A 20,184-nucleotide genomic window follows, 5' to 3' on the forward strand; every position below is an offset into this window, starting at 1 on the left:
CTATTTTTACCTTTTCCTAGAAACTAGTGTTCTGAACAGGTCATGGCGGTCATGCTTCTTGTTAGAGTGATTGGTTTTAGTGGGACTCACCCAGCCATAGCATCGATGCATCACTCAGACTTGTGCTTCCATCTTTTCAGGGGTTGTCTCCATTTTGTGTAGTTAAGACTACCTTGAATGTTAGCTCAGTAATGGCCAGGGCTCTTGGGAGACAGCATAGAGTACAGTGGGAAGAGCTCTGAAGGTGGCATCAGAGGTTCTGAATCAGTCCTGATTCTATCATACTCTCACAGTGACCTTCGATAGGTCGTTCACCTCCCTTGATGGTCTCGAACATCAGTCAATTAATCAACAAGTATTCATTAAGAACCTACTGTAGCCAGGCGTTCATTTTTCAAGAGACAACAGATGGAGCTGCCCTACTTAGCAGAGGTTCATATTCCCACTGGGGTTAAAATAAGAATATCTCTCTATCTATCTCTACATACACATATGCCTACGTGTATGTGTAGGTATATACCATCAGCTGATGTCCCTCCGGCTCACATTTGCCATGGTGTCTGCAGTGGTAGATAGAAAAGCACCCCCCTAGATAATTGAGCTCAAATTCTTCCTTTGACACATTCTGACTATGAGGATCCATGGAGATTATTTTACTCCTTAGGGAATCAAGTAACTCAAGATGATTAGTTGCCATTTGAAACCCCGCCTCGAAAAAAGTGATTTTTGCTATTCAGAACTATGAACTGGATAAATTATGGATCTAGCTTATTCTTCTGTATGTGGGTCCAAAAAATAGAGACATTGTACACATAATCAAAATAGCTGATTAACACAAATCATAGCAGAGGGGTGAGATGTGCTAAAGAGGAAAAACAAACATATAGAAAAGGAAATCATTTTCTCTTGTTCTTGTCAACACTTTTATTGTTTAGTTTAAACCAAGCAAAATAAATGCCTCCAATTGCATATATACATTTAAATTGTTTTTTGTTATTATTTATTTATTTGTTTGTTTATTCATTCATTTATTCCATCAGCTAAATTTTACTTTCTGCACCCCCTTTCCCCAGGGGATTCCTTCCCATTGAGAACAAAGGAAAAACAAAGTTCTTCTTACAAACTTGTATAGCAAGCAAACCAAAGGTCTGAATTGGCCATTAAACTTTAAAACAAAAACAATGAACAACAATGAAATTTAGGATGTTGGTGGGAGTTGATGGTGAGATATCTCCCTGCCTCCAGGCAGTTGAGAGGGCTCCTATTTCCCTAAGGATAAGGGCTCACTAAAGAACCTATACCCTGTGCAGAGTGGGATTGGCTTTAGTTTGCTTTGAGAACTTGGATTCTTATTGAATACTAGGCCCCAATGCAGCTTGGTCTTCATGGGCCCATCCCCATTGTTGGGTCGAGGACCATTGAATGGCTTGCGCCTTGTATGTGACTCCCATTGAGAGACGTGATTTGAACATGGGATGATGACCCCATTATTTTGAATGCTAGTTTCCTTTCATGTCTTTGCCCCTGTAGACGAATCACAAATCAAATACATTAAGAAGTATGATATGGAATTGCCCCCACAAATCCTCATAAGCACCTGCGCTGTCACTGGGATGGCTGGGTGTCATTCCTTCCTGCTAGAGGGACCCCCTTTGCATGGGCCGGAGCTCTGCTAATTGCTTAACATGTTCTAGCACCGCCGTGCCTTGCCTTGCTTCCCCCACACCCTTACAGTCCTTGAAAATACCAGAAGGAAATGTGATTTAGCCATGTTTAACTTGGGGGAGGTATTTCTCCAGGTCAGTGGCAGGACTTTCACCCCCAAAGCTGAGCTGACTGGTTCAGTCACAAGCTTGGTGTCCCTTATAATGAATTAATTGTGTGTGTGAACTCTGATCCAAGAGGCCAGGTGCAGGGACCTATGGACTGATGGGTAGCCTCTCAGTGGCCCATAACAAGAAATGTCTCCCTGATGGCTAACATGTGGGTTTCACCTTGTTACCTTTAGCAGAAGACAGCCACATAAGTCAGCCAGGATGAATGAGAAGAAAACAGAGAGTTCAAACAAAGCCTCTCGAGCAGAATCAATTCTTACACCACTTTAAACAAAAATCTCTGTAAATAGAGAACACTGAAAAAATGGAAATATACCAAAGAATGGATATGATTGATATGAAAAGGATTGCCCTATATCGAGTGGAATTCTACTTAGCAAGGATAAATACATTCAAAGAATAGTTTATGTGATCAATGGATTGACTTTGTCTCATGATAGGATGTAGTAAGTGTGTGTTTTCCTGAACACCAAAGATTATATGCTTCAGCAACACACCACCATCCAGCTGCTGTCCTGCTTAGCTGGGGGGCTTAACTGAGACCACACAGGACACTCTGAGACCTTGAACCTTATAGTCCACTTATCTTATTTAATGTGGCTCCTCCTAACCGATGATAATCCATGTATCCTCATTCCTAACGCTTATCAAATTCTCACCCCATCTTATTTTTCCCATCCCATTGCTATGGAATCTCCCAACAGCCAAGGCGCAGATCTCTTTCCCCCATCCCCTGCTTTTGGCTCCCTCATTCCCATCCTCCTAATGCCTTCCCCACTGCTCTGTATCTGTCTACTCCTTCCATTCTGCCCCTGGGACTCTCCCTCCATAGCTAGCAAACCTCCTTTCATTTTTGGCTTCTTCCCATCTTATGGAACTTGGATATGGCTGCAGAAATTGAGCCAGACATAAGTTAAAGTGACTGGCCTAGGGCCACACAGCCAGCGAGTATCCAATGGGGATTTCACCCAGCTCTTCTTGATCCCAAGATCCATGCTATGGTCATGCCACTCAAATCAGTCCCTCTGGTGAAGCCACTTTACCTCTCTCGCCTCCTTCTTGGAATCTCTGGGCCTGGGAGTTCAAACATCTTTTCATGTATATCAACACTACAATCTGGCGTTTTGGTTGTATTTTATTTTAACAGGAGCCAAACAGCTGGTTTATTTCGAGCTGAACATTAGCCTGGTCCTCAACTGCTGTCTATTTATCATATTTCCTTTAGCAGATACACAAATACAAAAGTTTCAAAAATAAGGTGAAGCATTCTAGAATCACCCCTAATTTCACTTGTTTTCATCCTGCTCTTGCCTGACTCATTTTCTTATTCTTCTGTAATCACAGTTGTAACATTTGCAGAAAAGTGCTGAGTTCTCTCTTGAGTAGGTGGAGAGCCAGCCATGGCTGAAGTGACAGGAATAAGGCACTTGTTTGCTGGGGGGGTGGTTGGTGTTGGTTGGGTACAAGGAGATCAAGGTTGCCATGAAACAGGAAACATTTACCCAGAATAGTGTGAGCCAACCTTGTAAAACAGTATTGTTAATGAAATCTTGATTCTTTAAAAGGCCTGTACTCAAATGTTGCCAAGTAGTTTGGTGCCTCAACTTTTGATATGCCTTTGGGTATGTTTTTTTGAGATTCAGTACTGGGGGAATTATAAAAATTAAAAATTTGTGATTATATTGATCTTTACGATCTCCTTTTAATTAAATGGGGATTTTAATTGTTCCTAAAGTCATCTAAGTGAGACTAGGAGATGGGTACCATGACAATCTTCCTTAAAAGTTATATCATCCTCATATTATAGTTGAGAAACAGTTTCCGAGATGGCAAGTGAAATGGCTGTGGTAGTAAGAGCCGTGGGAGGCAGATTAACCTTTCTTCCTATGTCTCCATGGACAAACTGAGTTTGAATCAAGCTGATTTTTTATGGCCCTGAAGAAGTTGATGCTGAAATTCAGAACTTCTTCTGTCTGATTCTAGGAGCCTTACAGATACCTAGGCCCGTGGAGTTGGAAGGGCATGTGGGTCCAAACGTCTCATTTGACAGTTGAGAACACTGGAGCTGTTCTAAGGCCACATAACAAGCCAGTTGCAGAGCCTAGACTAGAAATCTGGACTTGACTCCTTGGCCAATGATGGTTCCGTCTCCCTACTCTCAGCACATCTGCCCTGCATGTAAAATAAGCATTTCACAAAAAATAGGCTCTTGTGATCTCTTGATCCTATTTCTGTCTCTTCTTTTTGACAAGTTCACATTTCACAGTTAATGCTTGGGGGATGTCATTACCCCAAGGTTTAGAAAATGTGGTTAGTCTTATCTTCCTAGGGACATTTTAGCGATCGTCATTGAAACTGGCCTCCTGTCCCATGTTAGTAGCAAAATACACAAGGTTTCAGCTGCAGGGTTTGTAGATATGTGATGGTCACCCTTTTTCTATTATGATTTTTTGGGCATATACATGCTCTGATGAGGAAATTGGTATAAATCTAAGAAAAAAAACAATATTTAAGAATATTGAGGTCACTAGTTACTTATCTATGTCGCTCAGTAACAAACTACTCTCTAAGGTGAGACTGAGAAAGGAAATTGAGAAACTCAGTAGTCCTCTATTTATATACTATTATTATCTTCAAGGATCTGTGATTGCAGTTTCTCTATATATCTATATCTTTAGTGGCTTATAGTACACCATTTCATCTATCCCAACCCACATTCCAATTGGTTGGTTCTCTAGAGAGCAGCTGGATCCTTTTATTCTTCAGGATTTTAGGAATAATCCTGAGGGGTTGGGGTTGATAGTAATAGAGCCTTCAAGCCCCCAATAATATAGCATTTGAGCTCCCATCTCAATGCCCTTCTGTTATCAGTGAAGCGATTGATGTTGTTTTTTCCAGAGGGATGTTGGCTGAGAAGGGATGATAAGGACAGCAGTCAGAAAAACATTCCCCAAATCTGGGGCTTCACTTTCTCATCTGAAGCCCCCACTCCCAAGGAGAATGAGCTCAGAGTGCGAAGATGGTCATGCTCATGTTTGGACCCCAGGAGGTGCCTTAAGACCGCTGCCCCTGGGGCTCCTTTTCACCCTCCAGGAGTCTCTACCAAATTAATTTCTTGGTATATCACCAGCACTGGATGAATTATTTTCTTGTTCAGCTGAGATTAATCCTTACAGGACAGAACATCTCACCTGATGGATCACTCAGCAGCTGGGCATATTGTTCCTCAGGGCTGGCTCCTCGCTGTATTTGGCTACTACCTCTACTGACTCAGGAATCTTGTGCATGTGCTTAGTTCTGGCTCCTCTACCAACCAGGAAGTTCCTCAGCAATATGGCACTGGCCCCACAGTTGTCTGTGGCTAGCAGAAGGCTCACCAGGCCTTTACTTGCTGGATGGAGAGGAGGCAGGAGATATTGCCTATGTGTGCTTTGTATGATTCACCAGGAAAGGCAAACAACGTGTTCTCTTCTCTTAACCTGAAGTCTGTACCTCATCAAGGGATCAGTAGATGGATTTCAGGGTGCCCATGAACTTGAATGTGGAAAATACATTTAAAAAATTTTCATTAATCTCTTACTGAATTTTAGTAGTTCCTTAAATTATGAAAGTCAACAGCAAGAATTATTCTGAAAAGGAGTTCATAGGCTTTATCAGCCTGGCAGAGATATCCATGACACATACATCCACACAGATATTAAGACTCCCTGCTCTAAGGAGCTGGCACTCATTGCAATAGGATCATAGATTTAAAGCTACAAAGTACCTTGACCAATGTCAAGATCACTCCTGCCCAACCCATTTTGCACATGAGGAAATTTAGACAGAGCAATGAAAAGTGACTCTTTCAGAATCTCTAAGAATTGCATTGTTTCTTACAGACAACCTTTTCATAAGCCTCTCTCTTCAAGTTTAACAGAACTAGTCAATCAATCAAATAATCAATTAATTGATCAATTTGTTACTCCCCTACTATATGCCAGGCATTGTACTAGGTGTTGGGAATGAAAAAAAAATCTCTATTCATGAAGAACTTTCAGTCTAATAGGGAAGACAAGTACCTGCATAGCTACATATAGAATAAATGCCCAGAGAATAAATGCAAATAAATACAGCATTATTAAATACATATAAGGCACTTTAAGTGGAAGAGCAGCAGCAGTTGTAGCAATGGGAATGGTTTCTTGAAGGAAGAGGAATCTGTGAGGTAGAGGTGAGCAACAGATGCCTCCCAGACATGAAGAGGCAGTACCAGTGCGTGGAGATAAGAGATAGAGGGTCATGTGGGAGGAATGGAGAGAGGCCAGTTTGGTTGAACTCCAGAGGGTGTGAAGGGGGATAATGTACAATGAGGCTAAAGGAGAGGTTGGGGTCATGTTGTGAAGGACTTTAAAGACTAAATAATGGAGATTAAATTTGATCCTGGAGGTAATAGGAAGTCATTGTTGTTGACTGAGTGGAGGACAAGATAGTGTGAGATCTGAGTTTAAGGAAAATCACTTTGGGCAGCACCTGGTCCTCTGGTGATATCCATATGGACCATCATCTCTCTCATTGTTTGGATTGGCTGAGCTCTGCTGGCATAGCCTTGGAGAGCCCAGGTCACCTCAGTTCTGTGATGAGTCTTAGGAATAGGATAGTGGCGATACAATACTGGCACACCTAGAGGGAAACTAAAAATATCAGGTTCAATACTTAGACATTGTCTATTACAAATTAGAAAGAGCACTACAGTGAATATGGGGTATTGGATTTCAAGTCAAGAGATCTGGGGAGGCAGGGTGAGAATGCTTTGATAAAAGCATCATATCCCCTCCTCTAAGATGTGGTCACCCTGAGACAAAGCCCTGTTTGCTCCATGGGAAGTTATACTGTGCTTGTATGTAAGGAAAAATATGTGTATGGCCAATATGTTATTCTCACTTTTCCCTTTGAAAGCAGCCTAGCAGACTCTCACTTGGAAAGACTTTATTATAAATATTTTGTAGTAAAGAATTTTCAGAGACTTAAACTGCTTCCCTTGATCCTTATTCTACCTGTCTAATTAGTTTAAATGGAAACATTTTGCTGCATTTATAAATTTAGCACATAAAATAGGAGATTTTGAAATGTATGGCAGTTTAGAGACCATCTAGTCTAGGTTTCTCGTCGAACAAATTAGGAAACTGAGAACACAGTTTATGTGACTTAACGAAGACCACAGGAATCATTAGAAAGAAGCGATAATTTATAACATTTGGTACTTTTCATAGAATCATAATATTGGACAACTTGACCTAATATGGAGAGTGGAAACAGTCAGAAGAGAAGGGACTATGGGGAGGAGAAAGGTTTCACTTTGGGAAGAAGTTTTATATGTATCTCAAGGATTTGGGGCCATGTGACCCCTGTCCAGGCCAAGTTTCTCAGCCATGGGTAGCAGGACTGTCCTATGAACAAGCCAGTGGAAGTGTTTGCTCTTCCCAAACAGGAAAAACATCACTCTCAATTGAGTTGAGTTTATTTGGAAAAAAAAATAAACTAGTATTTATTGCCAAAGATGCAGTTGAGGAAATGACCTTTTCTTTTTCCACTTTTATACTTCCATCTTTATTATTCAAGTGATTATTCTGCATTTTGAATTAATTTTTGAAGATTTCAATAAGGACAAAAAACAGAGTTGTCTTTTCTTTTTTTTCCTGGTAAAGAAATACAAAGAAAGGCAAAGACGTGGTACTAAACATCAGTGTGCCTGCTTACTTTCATATACCTTAGAATATAATGTCCCCCTCCTCCCCGCTAATCACAAGAGCACAGTCTTTTCTAGACACACTATTAAAAGTTTTAATCTTGTAAAATTGTGCAATGTCATCAGGCTATTGTAAAGTTAATGTAAAGTTAAAGTTGATGTTGGAAGCAAAAAAGGTTGCCAGTTTAAGCCCGGCTTTGCTTGTAATTCATAAATGAGGAGTAGCTTGTTCTTAGAAAGGAACTCGTAGCAATCAGTAAGCACCTCCAAGATGCCAACAGAGAATCCCACATGGGACCTTTACTGGTTATTGTCTCAAGGGTGGGTCTCATCTGCAAACAAACTGTATGAGCAAGGTTATGTTTTGGAATAACATCCTGTGTTGGGAGCTGCATCAGTCTTTGGTGACATTCTGAGCTTGCATTGTGCTAATGGGAGACCCTTCCCCCAGTTAATTGATATCCCAGGTTTGTCCAGGGGAAAATCTACAGCTCCCCACAACATGCTTGACAAGTTATTATATTTACTTTAGGCTGAGCCGGTGTGTGCCGCCGTGCTCTTGAAGGTGGTCCATTATTCGAGTCCCATATGCTTTTTGTTTGGGAAGAAAGCAGTCCCTGGGCTGTATGGTTACATGGGGTATTCTCTTTCAGGGATGTGGGTCCCTGGGGGACGATATCATGCCACAGTTCCCAAGTCGAGTCAGACCTTTGCAACTCTCATTGTGTAAAAGTGCTGGGAGGGAAGCAAGAATTAAACAGAAAATGTAATTCAAGGAACCATATTAGGCCCCATGTGGGAAAACAGGACTGTGAGCAATGGTTTCGAAAGGTATTTTGTTATAATAAGCCCTGTGATGCATGGCCGTTTAGGGCTTGTTGTTAGACATGGAGTTCTGATGGCAGTGGGATTCTGGAACATTCATCAGTCTCTTTCCCTTCTAAGTGTGGGTTTGTGTGTGTGCATGTGTGCATGTGTGTGTATTGAAAGAATCATCTTCTTTATGATTGTTCTATGGAATTTCAAACACAAGCATGTCCACTATTTTGAATCTATGTATAACTATTTCAACCAGACTTGCAGTGAGTCAGCCTTTCCAGTGAAGAATGGAGGACAAAGCATTGGACCACAGTCAGAGAGAACAGGGTTCAAATCCCAATTCTGGGTTTTTTTTGGCCATATGACTATAGGCCATTCATTGGGCATCCCGCCTCCCAGGACTGTGGTGAAACTTCAGTGAGAGAATATCTATAAAGTGCTTTGTAAAGTTTCTCGCACAATGGAGATGTCTGCTGTTGTTGCCAGTGCTCTTCTGATTCAGTGAACAGAGCAGGATTGGATAGGTGACCTCTAGCTAAGCTATTGGGAGTTGACATGGGAAATGGTCAAGCTTCCTTTTCCTGGCCTTTGCCATTTTCCACAAAGACCCCAATGGCCATTTTCTCTCCACACAATTGTGCATCATCCAGTTCCTGCCCTGGGTTTCTAGGCTTAAGACTGATGAACATTCTCTATTTAATCAGTCCCCACCTGGGAAGGATGCATTCCAATCATTTTCCTGCTGTGTTGCTGGGCATATTAACTGTCCTCCACCTCTACGCACTTACCAACACTTTCTGCATCTTTTTTCTGGTGACACTAAGCTAAATAACTCTACCATTCCTGGAAAGATTTGTCTGTCAATCAGTCAATCGATATTTAGTAAGGGTCTTCTGTATGTCAGGAACTATCAACAAATTTCCCTGGCACTTCTGTTATCATCCCTGTGACTTCCTGGACTACCACTCCCTGATGGATGTTATTTTCCCTAGCAGGAATGTGAACTCCTTGAGGGCAGGGACTGACTTTATGTATTTGATCCCCCACACTCAGTTCATTGCTTCACACATAGACCACACTAATAAATGTCTTTTCCCACCCATTCACAATTTTTAAAGGGCCATATATCCTGAGCACCTATAATTTAAGAGGTAGAGAATGGTGTAGTGTAATGGCCATTGGTTCAGGCTCCACGTCTAACACTGATGTGCTGTGTGCTTGTGAACACTCATGACCTCCAAGGGACTGAGTCTTTTCTTCTATAAAAGTGCAGGTAGCACCTCCCTCAGGGGTGGTGGCTAACTTCCATGAGAGAGTCTCTCAGAGCCTTTACCATCTCAGCGTGCGACATAAACGCCAGGATGCTTGTGTGGTTTCTTACAAAGAACCGAGCTAGAGAAAGGAAATGGCATCAAGGAGTATAATCTTTCCAGAAGGGGCTTTGGAGGAAGAACATGTGTGTTCCATAGGGAGGATTCACAGTGACTCAGGAGCCGTAGAAGCTCCATCCTCTTTCTGGCTTGGCCCTGGTGACTTCCGAGCTACACAGATGAAAAGGAGATTCAGGGGGCGTTGGTCAAGCAGGTGCTGAGAAATCAAAGGCAGCGTGAAAACAGCTCTTTCTCTCAAATACTTCGCAGTCTACTTGGGAGGGGGGCACTAGGTGGTGCAGCCGACAGAGCACTGGACCTAGAGTCAGGAGGAACTCAGTTCAAGTCCAGTGATGGACTCATATTAGCTGCATGACCCTCAACAAGTTTGTTAACTTCTCAGCCTCAGTTTCCTCATCTGTACAACAGAAATAATGGTAGCACCTGCCTCACAGGGTTCTTGTGAGGATCAAATGTGTAAAGTGTTCTGCAAACTTCTAAGCACCATATAAGTGTTAGCTACTGTTGCTATTACTGCTCCTACAATATATACATAAACACATACATGTGTATATATGCATATATGCATACATATATACACATACAGACACATGCACACATATATAGGATTCTTAGAATTAAAGCCTAAATAAAGTAAATGCCAATTAGTTTCAGGAGGGTAGAAGTGAAAGTTGTAATTGGAGGATCTGGAAATGTGAAGAAGCCGAGAAGTTGACACAAATTGAGACTCAAGGAGAGGCAGAGCTGAGGGGGGAGGCACTGCAGGAAGTGTGTGTGTGGGGGTCCATTCAGTGAAACAGGAAGATGGAAGATGCGCTGCTCTGCACAGGGGAGGGGGATAGGTCAGTTTGGCTGAAACAGATTGTTTTAGGGGTAATAATGTGAGTTCAGTTGGGGAAGGTAGGTTAGAAACAGATTGTGAAGGGACTTATGGTGCAAACTGATGAATTTGTATTTTACCCTAGAGGCATATGGGAGCTTCCTGAGCTGGGGAGTGGCATGGTGATTCCTTCTTTTAGGGATTTCATTTGGATGGTTGTTCTGAGGATGGATTAGAGAGGGAGGATGTAGGGTGACCATTTAGGAAGTTATTGCAATAGGCCAGATGAGAGATGAAGAGAGGCTGAAAGTCAGTCATATCAACTGGATTCAACAAATCATTTGCCACATGACATTCATAAAAATTATGAATAATCAATCTTTATAACGGGTTTGAAAAGCAGGTTCAACATTAGAAAGCCTATCAACATAATATAACATAATATTTAAAGTATAAAAACCTTAAATAGTCACATCCACATAGGTTGAAAATGCCCTTGATATAGGGGCAGCTAGATGGCGCAGTGGTTAAAGCGCTGGCCCTGGATTCAGGAGGACCTGAGTTCAAATCCGGACTCAGACACTTGACACTTACTAGCTGTGTGACCCTGGGCAAGTCACTTAACCCCCATTGCCCCGCCAAAAAAAAACACACACAAAAAAAACCAAAACAAACAAAAAAAGAAAATGCCCTTGATAACACTGAACACTTGGAGGAACTTGACTTCATCACAATAAATATACATAATTTTAACAAAAATTCAACACTATAGACAATGGAGGATAAATAGGTTTCCCATTAAAAGCAGATTGAAACAAATGAATTCACTCCAGTATCTTTTATTTTACATAGAATTAGAAACACAGCAATATTAGTAAGATAGGAAAATGGTAGATATAAATATTAGATTGATTAACATTAGAAATGACCAGGTCAAACTGTGATTAAATAATTATTTGTAGACGATACTATAGGAAGTTTCTTAAAACCATTTCAAAATGCTAAGATGGAAGGCAAAAGAAAGAAGGGATGACAGAGGACGAGATGGATAGTGTCATGGCAACAGCAAACATGGACTTGGACAGAAGGAGGTAGTAGAAGATAGAAGAGCCTGTCGTGTTGTGGTCCATGGGGTCATGAAGAGTGGGACAGGACTGAATGACTCAACAACAACAACAAATTAATAGAGATGATAAACAAATTCAATAATTTCATAGGCCATAAGACTAACCTACATTTGATTCATACACATAAAATCCATAAATGAAAATATCTGCATTCTTTTTACTAATGTCAGCAATACAGAAGACATCAGACCACCCCCCCCCCTTTTAAGCATAGTAACAAAAACCATCAATTAATTGGAAATTAGACCAAGTAGACATTCCCATGAGCAGTTTAAGTTCATCATAGCATTGGTGATTTAAATTAAAAAAGGCCTAATTAATTAGAGGCATATTCAATATTCAATGTGCATGGACAGTTTGGATTAATAAAGTAAAAGTAAGTTCTGCCAGAATTGGGGGCAGCTAGGTGGCACAGTGGATAGAGTACAGGACCTGGAGTCAGGAGTACCTGAGTTCAAATCCAGCATCAGACACTTAACACTTACTAGCTGTGTGACCCTGGGCAAGTCACTTAACCCCAATTGCCTCACAACAAAACAAAACAAAACCAAAAAAAACCACAATTCTACCAGAATTAATCTATATACATAATGCAATGAGTAGAGTTTTCTTCATAGGATTTGATAAAATTGCAATAAATTTAATATGAAAAAAGAAACAGGCACAAATAGCAAGGAACATAATAATAAGAATACTAACAGCAAAACAACAACAAGTAAAGATACTCTTGCACTCCAAACACTTTCAAATATATGACAAAGTGATATCATCATAAATTTTTGTTGCAGAGAAATAGATCAATGAATAGAGATAAAAGACCCCAACCTAATATTTTCACAAGATTCATTTTTGTCAAATCTGCAGACAATTAAAACTGTGGAAATAATACATTATTTAAAAATATGCTTAGAAAAAATGTTTGCAGATCTGGTGGGGAATGTATTTGGACCTACATGTCATACCAGATTCCTTGGCAAAAGACTTGGCAAAAGAAACTGATGAAGAAGACAGAAGAAATCGAATAATATTGTGTTCTCATTTATGGAAAAAGATGATCTTTTTCTGTTAAATAAAAATAAAAAAATTATTAAGGACAATATAAGTGTATTTAATTTATAAATGTGCCAATTACACATTTAAAACTTAATGAATGTAAATGACAACAAAGTAAAGAAAAAGCCCAACATATTGCGGGAATATTTAAAGAAAACATGATGAATAAACACTTAACATCTTAAATATATGAATAACTATTAAAATCTGCAAAGGTAAATATAATCCCATAATTGATAAATCATAGAAAAGGATTACAACAGGCCTTTTTCTAATGGGAAACACACCTTTTTAATAATCCCTTGCAAAATTTCTCATTAATGATCAAAGTGGTATAGATGAAATAACATTGAAGTTTTACCACATGCATAAACATGAAATTGGTAAATGTAAAAGCAATGAAAAATGGTCTTTTTGGGCTTGTGAGATATTTGATATGCTGACTATACAGAAATTTGATATACTGTTTATATATTACTGGTAGGTCCAAATGTTTATAGAATCTTTTTGAAGGGCTATTTGCCTGAATGAGCTAAAATTGTTTTTCAAAAATCCTCTTAGACCCAACACTTTCATACTTGGAAATATACTATTGTTAAGGGCTAAAATTCTAGCTAAACTGTCTTTCTCTCTCTCTTTACCAAATTCTTATTCTCCTTAATAAATACTTAAAAGTCTAACTCTTGCTAAAGCTTAAAATTTATTGGCGACCACTCATTAGATATTTTAGACAGTTTAGCTAGAATTTTAGCCCTTAACACTATGAAACTATGATTTAAAAAAATATGCTATTCGTTAGCACTTAGCACAATGTTTGGCACATAGTAGGTACTTAATAAATGTTTATTGATTGATTATTCAAAGTGTTTTAAAATATAAAATCATTATGTATAATTTCATAAAACTGAAAGTTACCTAAATATACAGCAATGGAAAGGTGGGTAGAGGAGTTGATCGAATAAATTGTGATACACTGTTAAAATGGAATGCTTCAAGGCAATTAAGATGAGCAAATGTGAGGAATATTCAGAAGGATGGAAAGATGTTTATGGAGTGATATATATATATATATATTTAAAAAGTGGAACCAAAATGGATTTATACAATGACTTTAGAAGAGGAAAGGTGCATGGGAATGAACAAATAAAAAAATTCTGCTAAAGATTGGTGTTACTGAAAAGTAGTTCTATTTTTGCATCAAAATTCTTATTTCATTGTAAATACTTCAACTGTTTTTATGGATGCTCAATACTATTTAAAATGTCATAACTTCTTGAAATCTGACACTTTATGCTTATAATTATATCTTCATTTAAGATTTTCTTCTTTTTTTTTTTTTTCTAGCCAATGGTTTCCCAGCAGCGTCTTCTGATTCATGAAGAGTCCATGAATCTTTTAAGCCTCTATCCATCTCCATCTTTGCCCAACATAACTCTGGGTCTTCCTGCTGTGCCCTCACAGCTCAGTGTAAGTAAGCTATCAGAGCAGACTTCTTTTCTAGAATAATGAACTGAGTTTTCATTTTCTCTTGTTATTGTCTGTGTAATTATTGCCAGGATGTGTCCATTTGGGGACAAACATTGGGGATTGTCCATCACCTTCCTTCTTTAGCACGATCCTACAAAGAGGATTAATCTGGTTCCAATTTTTGTAAAATTTGAGAATGTGCTAAGCACTCATGAAGTATTATGGTCAGTTCAGTATCAACCAGATGTAATTTAAAAATTTTAATTGCATTTTCCTTCAAATATCCACCTTCTCTCCCTTCCCTTCCCACAAAGAGAAAAAAAGAAAATCAAAATCCTTTGTTACAGACATGTATAGTTAAGTAAAACAAATCCCCAGAGTAGCCATGTCCAGATACATGTATGTCTCAGACTATACTCCAAGTCCCTCACCTCTCTCTATTAGGCGGGGCGCCTGTTTAATCATATATCTTCTGGAATCCTGGTGTGTTCTTATGTTCATTAGAATTACTAAAATTTTCAAAGATGGTTGTCTTTAGGAGAAAGCTAGGTGGCACAGCGGATAAAGCACTGGCCCTGGATTCATGAGGACCTGAGTTCAAATCCAGCCTGAGACACTTGACCCTAACTAGCTGTGTGACCCTGGACAAGTCACTTAACCACTAATGCCCCCCCAAAACAAAACAAACAAAAAACAAAACAAAACAAAAAACTTAAAGATGATTGTGTTTACAGAACTGTTATTATTATATAAATTATTGCTCTGGTTCTGCTCATTTCACTCTCCATCATTTCATACAAGTCTTCTTAGGTTTCTGTTAAATCACCCTTTACATAATTTCTTAGAGCACAATAGAATTCTGTCAAATCCATTCACTGTAGCTTGTTCAGTCCTTCTCTAGTTCATTCTCCAGTTCAATCCTCTCATTTCTCATTTTTTTTTTTTTTTGCTGCTGCAAACAGAACATTTAAAAATAAGCTGAGGGGCAGCTAGATGGCTCAGTGGATAGAGCACCGGCCCTGGACTCAGGAGTACCTGAGTTCAAATCCGGCCTTAGACACTTAACACTTACTAGCTGTGTGACCCTGGGCAAGTCACTTAACCCCAACTGCCTCACTAAAAACAAAAACAAAAACAAAAAAAAATAAGCTGAGTATTATTTTTAAAGAGCAGGGGCTCACCTCAATTCATGTATTAAAATATGTGACTTGCATGATATGAAAGAAGATATGATTTTGGGGATACTCCTGATTCAAAGGGAAGCTGGGTGATGCAATGGATAGAACACTTCTCCTGGAGTCAGGAAGACTGATCTTCAAGAGTTTCAATATGGACTCAGTTACTTACTAGCTGTGTGACCCTGGATAAGACACTTCACCCTGTTTGCCTAAATTTCCTCATCTGTAAAATGAGCTTGAGAAGGAAATGGCAAACTGCTCCAGTATCTTTGCCAAGAAAACCCCAAATTAAGTCACAACGAGTTGGACCCAACTGAAATGACAACAACAACAAAAATAAACTCATAAACTCCAATAATACTAGGGGTCTTTCTGAAGCTTGACAGTTGACTGTCAGAGTCCCAAGGTATAATCATCAAGTCTATAATCAGCAGTGAAACCTTTGGCCATAGTCTCCACCGCCATCTTTCTTGGCTAATGAATCAAGACAGGGACATGAATCAGGGCCTTGATGGATACCCTAATGGTCTACTAACTCCCATAGGTCCTGCAATCTTAGGAAGGTGAAAATTGGGGAAGACTGAACACAGAAAGTCAAAAAGTGGCAGGGGTAGAAAGGGGCATCCTCCCAGGGTAAACACCTATCATGGGGCATGGTGCAAAAGTCAAAGAATTTCCTGAGGAGAGTAGCCCTTTGAGAAATGAGGAGAGATCGCAACTGAGCTCCTTCCCTAAATGGAGGTTTTGGAATTTGTCCCTCCAACCAGAGGGGCAAAGGGGGGTAATAAAGTGGAGTCCCAAGATTGAGGGGATCTTGCAAGATAATGAGATTTTCCCAACAATGAGGTTCCTGGGGCATGGAGGAGAATTCAGTCTGAGAAGTCTCAAATAGAGCAGCCCGGTGAGAAATTAGATTTTATTCTAGACAACTGAGAATTTTAGAAAATGAAAAAAAGATGTATTTAGGAGGCTCTTCAAATCAGAAAACTAGGAAATTCAATAAATTACACTTCATCATTTTGCATAGAGGATTTTTAAGAAAAAAAACCTCGGAAGTTTTCAGGCAGACTGGGTGGCCATTAACTCGTTATGTAGCAGAAGGAATTCTAGTCCAGGCATAGGTTACACAGGGTGGATTTTGAGGTACCTTCCAACTCTGTGATTTTGTGAAGTTGTGAAAAAAAAACCTATCATTTCTTGGAGTCAGCTTGAAGAGAAATATCAGGAGAGGGTGAATGGGTGATTTTTTTATCTGCTCTGATATAATGGATACTTATCTGTCTGGACATTTGATCTATATAGAATTTTTCTTGGATTTAGTCATTAGAATAAATTTTATGTCTCCAGCAAACCTTCTACCTTCAGAGTATAAATGTTTCAAAATCTCTTCAGAAATTAACTCACTACTTGAACCAGATGTTAAAATGCTCTTGGTAGAAAGAAAAAAGAAATCCCAAACTAACCTCTCCTTCCAGTTTCGTGCCCTGACACCTAATCCAGAGTTCTCTCAAGTGGCTTCAATCCTGTTTTTTATTTCTCTTTCCTTAATTCGGTTAGTTTAACAGGCTTGCGCCTCACAGCTTTCTTTACTCATTCATTGGGTAAGAGGGGGGATATTGTTTTGGGAAATGATGACATAATAAACGGATCTAATTATGTGCAGTCCAAATGGCCTGAGTGGATGAAAGGGATTATGCTCTTTGTTATTTCTTGACACAGGCTTCATCTTCCATCAAAGACAAACAGAAGTGTGAGGCCCCAGCACTGAGGCCGCCAGGAGTTACATTGCCGGGGCAATACGCGGGAAGCATCCCAGCATCTTCAAGTCATCCCCATGCTACCCTAGAAGGAAAACCCAACAGCAGCCACCAGGCACTCCTGCAGCACTTGTTACTGAAGGAGCAGATGAGGCAACAGAAGCTTCTTGTGGCTGGTAATTAACTGGGGCCCCACTGCTTTGGGCTTCATTCTGGAAGCCTCTAGAGCTCATCAGCCATCGCCCTTAATTTTCTTATTGTACTGGTCAAATGTTGTACCGCAGGAGAAGGTGGATGGGAGAAATGCTCATTAGCCTTCCCTCCTCCAATTAAATTCATCCTACCTGCCAGTTATCAGCATGGGCTCTTATAAGGCATGTGGTCTGAGGCACATGTGGCAGGTCATCTCGCATTCTTATTTACTTGCAGTCCTGCTTGTTCTCTCTCAAGAATGTAAACTCCTGGGGGCAGCTAGGTGGCACTGGATAAAGCACTCGCCCTGGATTCGGGAGGACCTGAGTTCAAATCCAGGCTCAGACACTTGACACTTACTAGCTGTGTAACCCTGGGAAAGTCACTTAACCCTCATTGCCCCACAAAAAAATGTAAACTCCTTGAGGTCAGCGACTTTTTTCATTTTTGTCTTTGTGCCCCCAAATATGTAGCAATTGACAGGTCCTTCATTTGTGCTACATGGATTGACTTGATCTAAACCTGTCCCTAGCTCTTCCAAGTTCATATCCCATCACCACTGTTTCTGCTCTCTATGATGTGTCTCCAGTGATCTGAGCAAGATGTCATTTCTTTGCTCTGCAGGTGGGGTTCCCCTCCATCCTCAGTCCCCCCTGGCAACGAAGGAGAGAGTATCGCCTGGCCTTCGAGGTGCCCATAAGTTGCCTCGTCACAGGCCCCTGAACCGTACCCAGTCTGCCCCTCTGCCTCAGAGCACGTTGGCCCAGCTGGTCATTCAGCAGCAGCACCAGCAGTTCCTGGAGAAACAGAAACAGTACCAGCAGCAGGTCCACATGAACAAAGTGAGTTCGTCATCTCCATCAGGGCTTTGATTGCTGTTGACGTTAACTTTTAAAAACTCCACTCACGTGCACCCTCATACCAACCTGTGTAGGATGGACATTGGAAACCACTATCTCGGCACATTCACTCAGACAAAAGCTTTGGCGGAATGGGAATGATATTACAGGGAAGGAGGGTCTGGAAATTTTAAGCATAGAAGACATACATTTCCAAAAAAATATTAATCAGGCCTGATAGTTACCTGAGGCTTTGATTGGATTAGGAAAGGCAAGTCTGCTAAGATTCTACCAGATCTGAAGAGGGTTGGCCAGATCCACTAAAAACCTCAAAACACAAAGGCCTGACACCTCCAGGTGATGAGCAGGATCCTTGGATTTCTCAGCTGACAATAGAATAGAGGGAAGGTGTACAGAAGGTTCAAGCATAAGAAACCAGAAGACAGCAGCCCCCTCGAGGGGAATAGTAAGAGAAGGAAACTCTTTCCTTAGAATCTCCCACCTCTAGCTTCTACTTTAAGATCTAGGCAGAGGGGCAGCTAGGTGGCACAGTGGATAGAGCACCGGCCCTGAAGTCAGAAGGACCTGAGTTCAAATCCAGCCTCAGACACTTAACACTGTTAAGTGTGTGACCCTGGGTAAGTCACTTAACCCCAATTGCCTCACATACACACAAAAAAGATCTAGGTAGAGATGATCATTTTCAGTTGAGTTTGGACATCCTGTCAAACTATTGTTCATGTTGGAGAATGACAAAGTCCACCCACATTTCCCCAGGGGAAGGGAGCCATAGAAAATACCAAGCCTTCATGCAATGTGTAGAAAGGTGAGAGCAATTCAGTAGATTTAGATACTATAGATTCACACTCTTCCCTCTTACCCCCTAACTTCCTTCAAGGGACCACAGGGCTAGGGAATCCAATAGTTCAATGATTCCAGACTTGCAGAAGAACAGGAGAAATCAAAAAACCAAAAAGCTTTCAGAGGTTACTTTGTGTGCTTTCTTTGCCTTTGAGTTCCAGAGGTAGCTAGGTGAGGCAATTAGCTTGATGCTTCTTTGTTGTGAGTCGTGCTGCCACGGAAAAGGATGGTGGCCTTTATGAGCAAGCTATTTATATAAAGTACTGGGTTCTGTTTAGCAGCTTCTAAAGAGCCTACATTCCAAATGGTCAGAGGTTCGACCTGGTTTAATGGGATTTGTGGAAGAATGTTGTGTTCTCCTGATTTTAGTGGTTGCCTGGGTTCTAGTGAATTAATCATGATATCATGAAATGATGTTATGTGTATATGGGTAAATCTGTTTATAAAAATAGGATGCCATTACAACCAATGTCAGGTAATGAGGATGAAAAAACTGTACATTACTATCAAAAGAGGGTTCAGCTTTCTTTGAGGTAATTATTTCATAGAACATTGAGTTACCTGACATAATGGAAGAGTGCTCTTGCGCTCTCTCTCTCTCTCTCTCTCTCTCTCTCTCTCTCTCTCTCTCTCACATGTGTGTACATACACACACACACACACACACACACAATATTTTTTTACTCCTTACATTTCTTGGACAAAATCAGGTCACAACATCCCAATTGGTATTTCTGCCCTTGAAGTTCCTTGGTATCTGCTTTGCGTCTGATTTTCCTTTCCTTGCCTGTGCTTCTGCTGTTAATTCCCATTATTATCCTAGTAGTATGGGAGCTCCATGAGGATGAATCCTTTTGTCTATTAAGTACTTACTATAAGTTATACTGAGTTGGCTCAAATGAAAGGCAAGTGTGGTTCAGTGTAAGGTACACTGACGTTAGAAGGAGGAGGACCAAGGTTGAAATCCCACATCTGTCATCTCACCATATGCCTGATTTGAGGTCATTCTTTCCTGAGTCTCAAGGCTTTATCTGTAGAACGAAGAGAATTGGTCTCTAGATCTCTGAGCCCATGAATGGTAGCAGACTTTGTCCAGACGTAGTTTTGTTCAGACATT

General features: G+C 40.3%; 1 protein-coding gene across 5 annotated transcripts in view; it reads left to right on the forward strand.

Moving 5' to 3' along the window:
- HDAC9 (histone deacetylase 9) overlaps positions 1–20,184 on the forward strand; it is an 895,346-nt gene that overhangs the window by 486,941 nt on the left and 388,221 nt on the right. For all 5 annotated transcript variants that reach the window (XM_043966016.1, XM_043966014.1, XM_043966013.1 and 2 more), the window contains 3 exons: positions 14,118–14,240; positions 17,138–17,351; positions 17,992–18,209. In XM_043966016.1, coding sequence (XP_043821951.1) covers positions 14,118–14,240; positions 17,138–17,351; positions 17,992–18,209 — 555 coding nt within the window. The remainder of the gene's footprint in view (positions 1–14,117; positions 14,241–17,137; positions 17,352–17,991; positions 18,210–20,184) is intronic.

The sequence above is a fragment of the Dromiciops gliroides genome, chromosome 5, assembly GCF_019393635.1.
Source record: "Dromiciops gliroides isolate mDroGli1 chromosome 5, mDroGli1.pri, whole genome shotgun sequence".
NCBI lineage: Eukaryota > Metazoa > Chordata > Mammalia > Microbiotheria > Microbiotheriidae > Dromiciops > Dromiciops gliroides.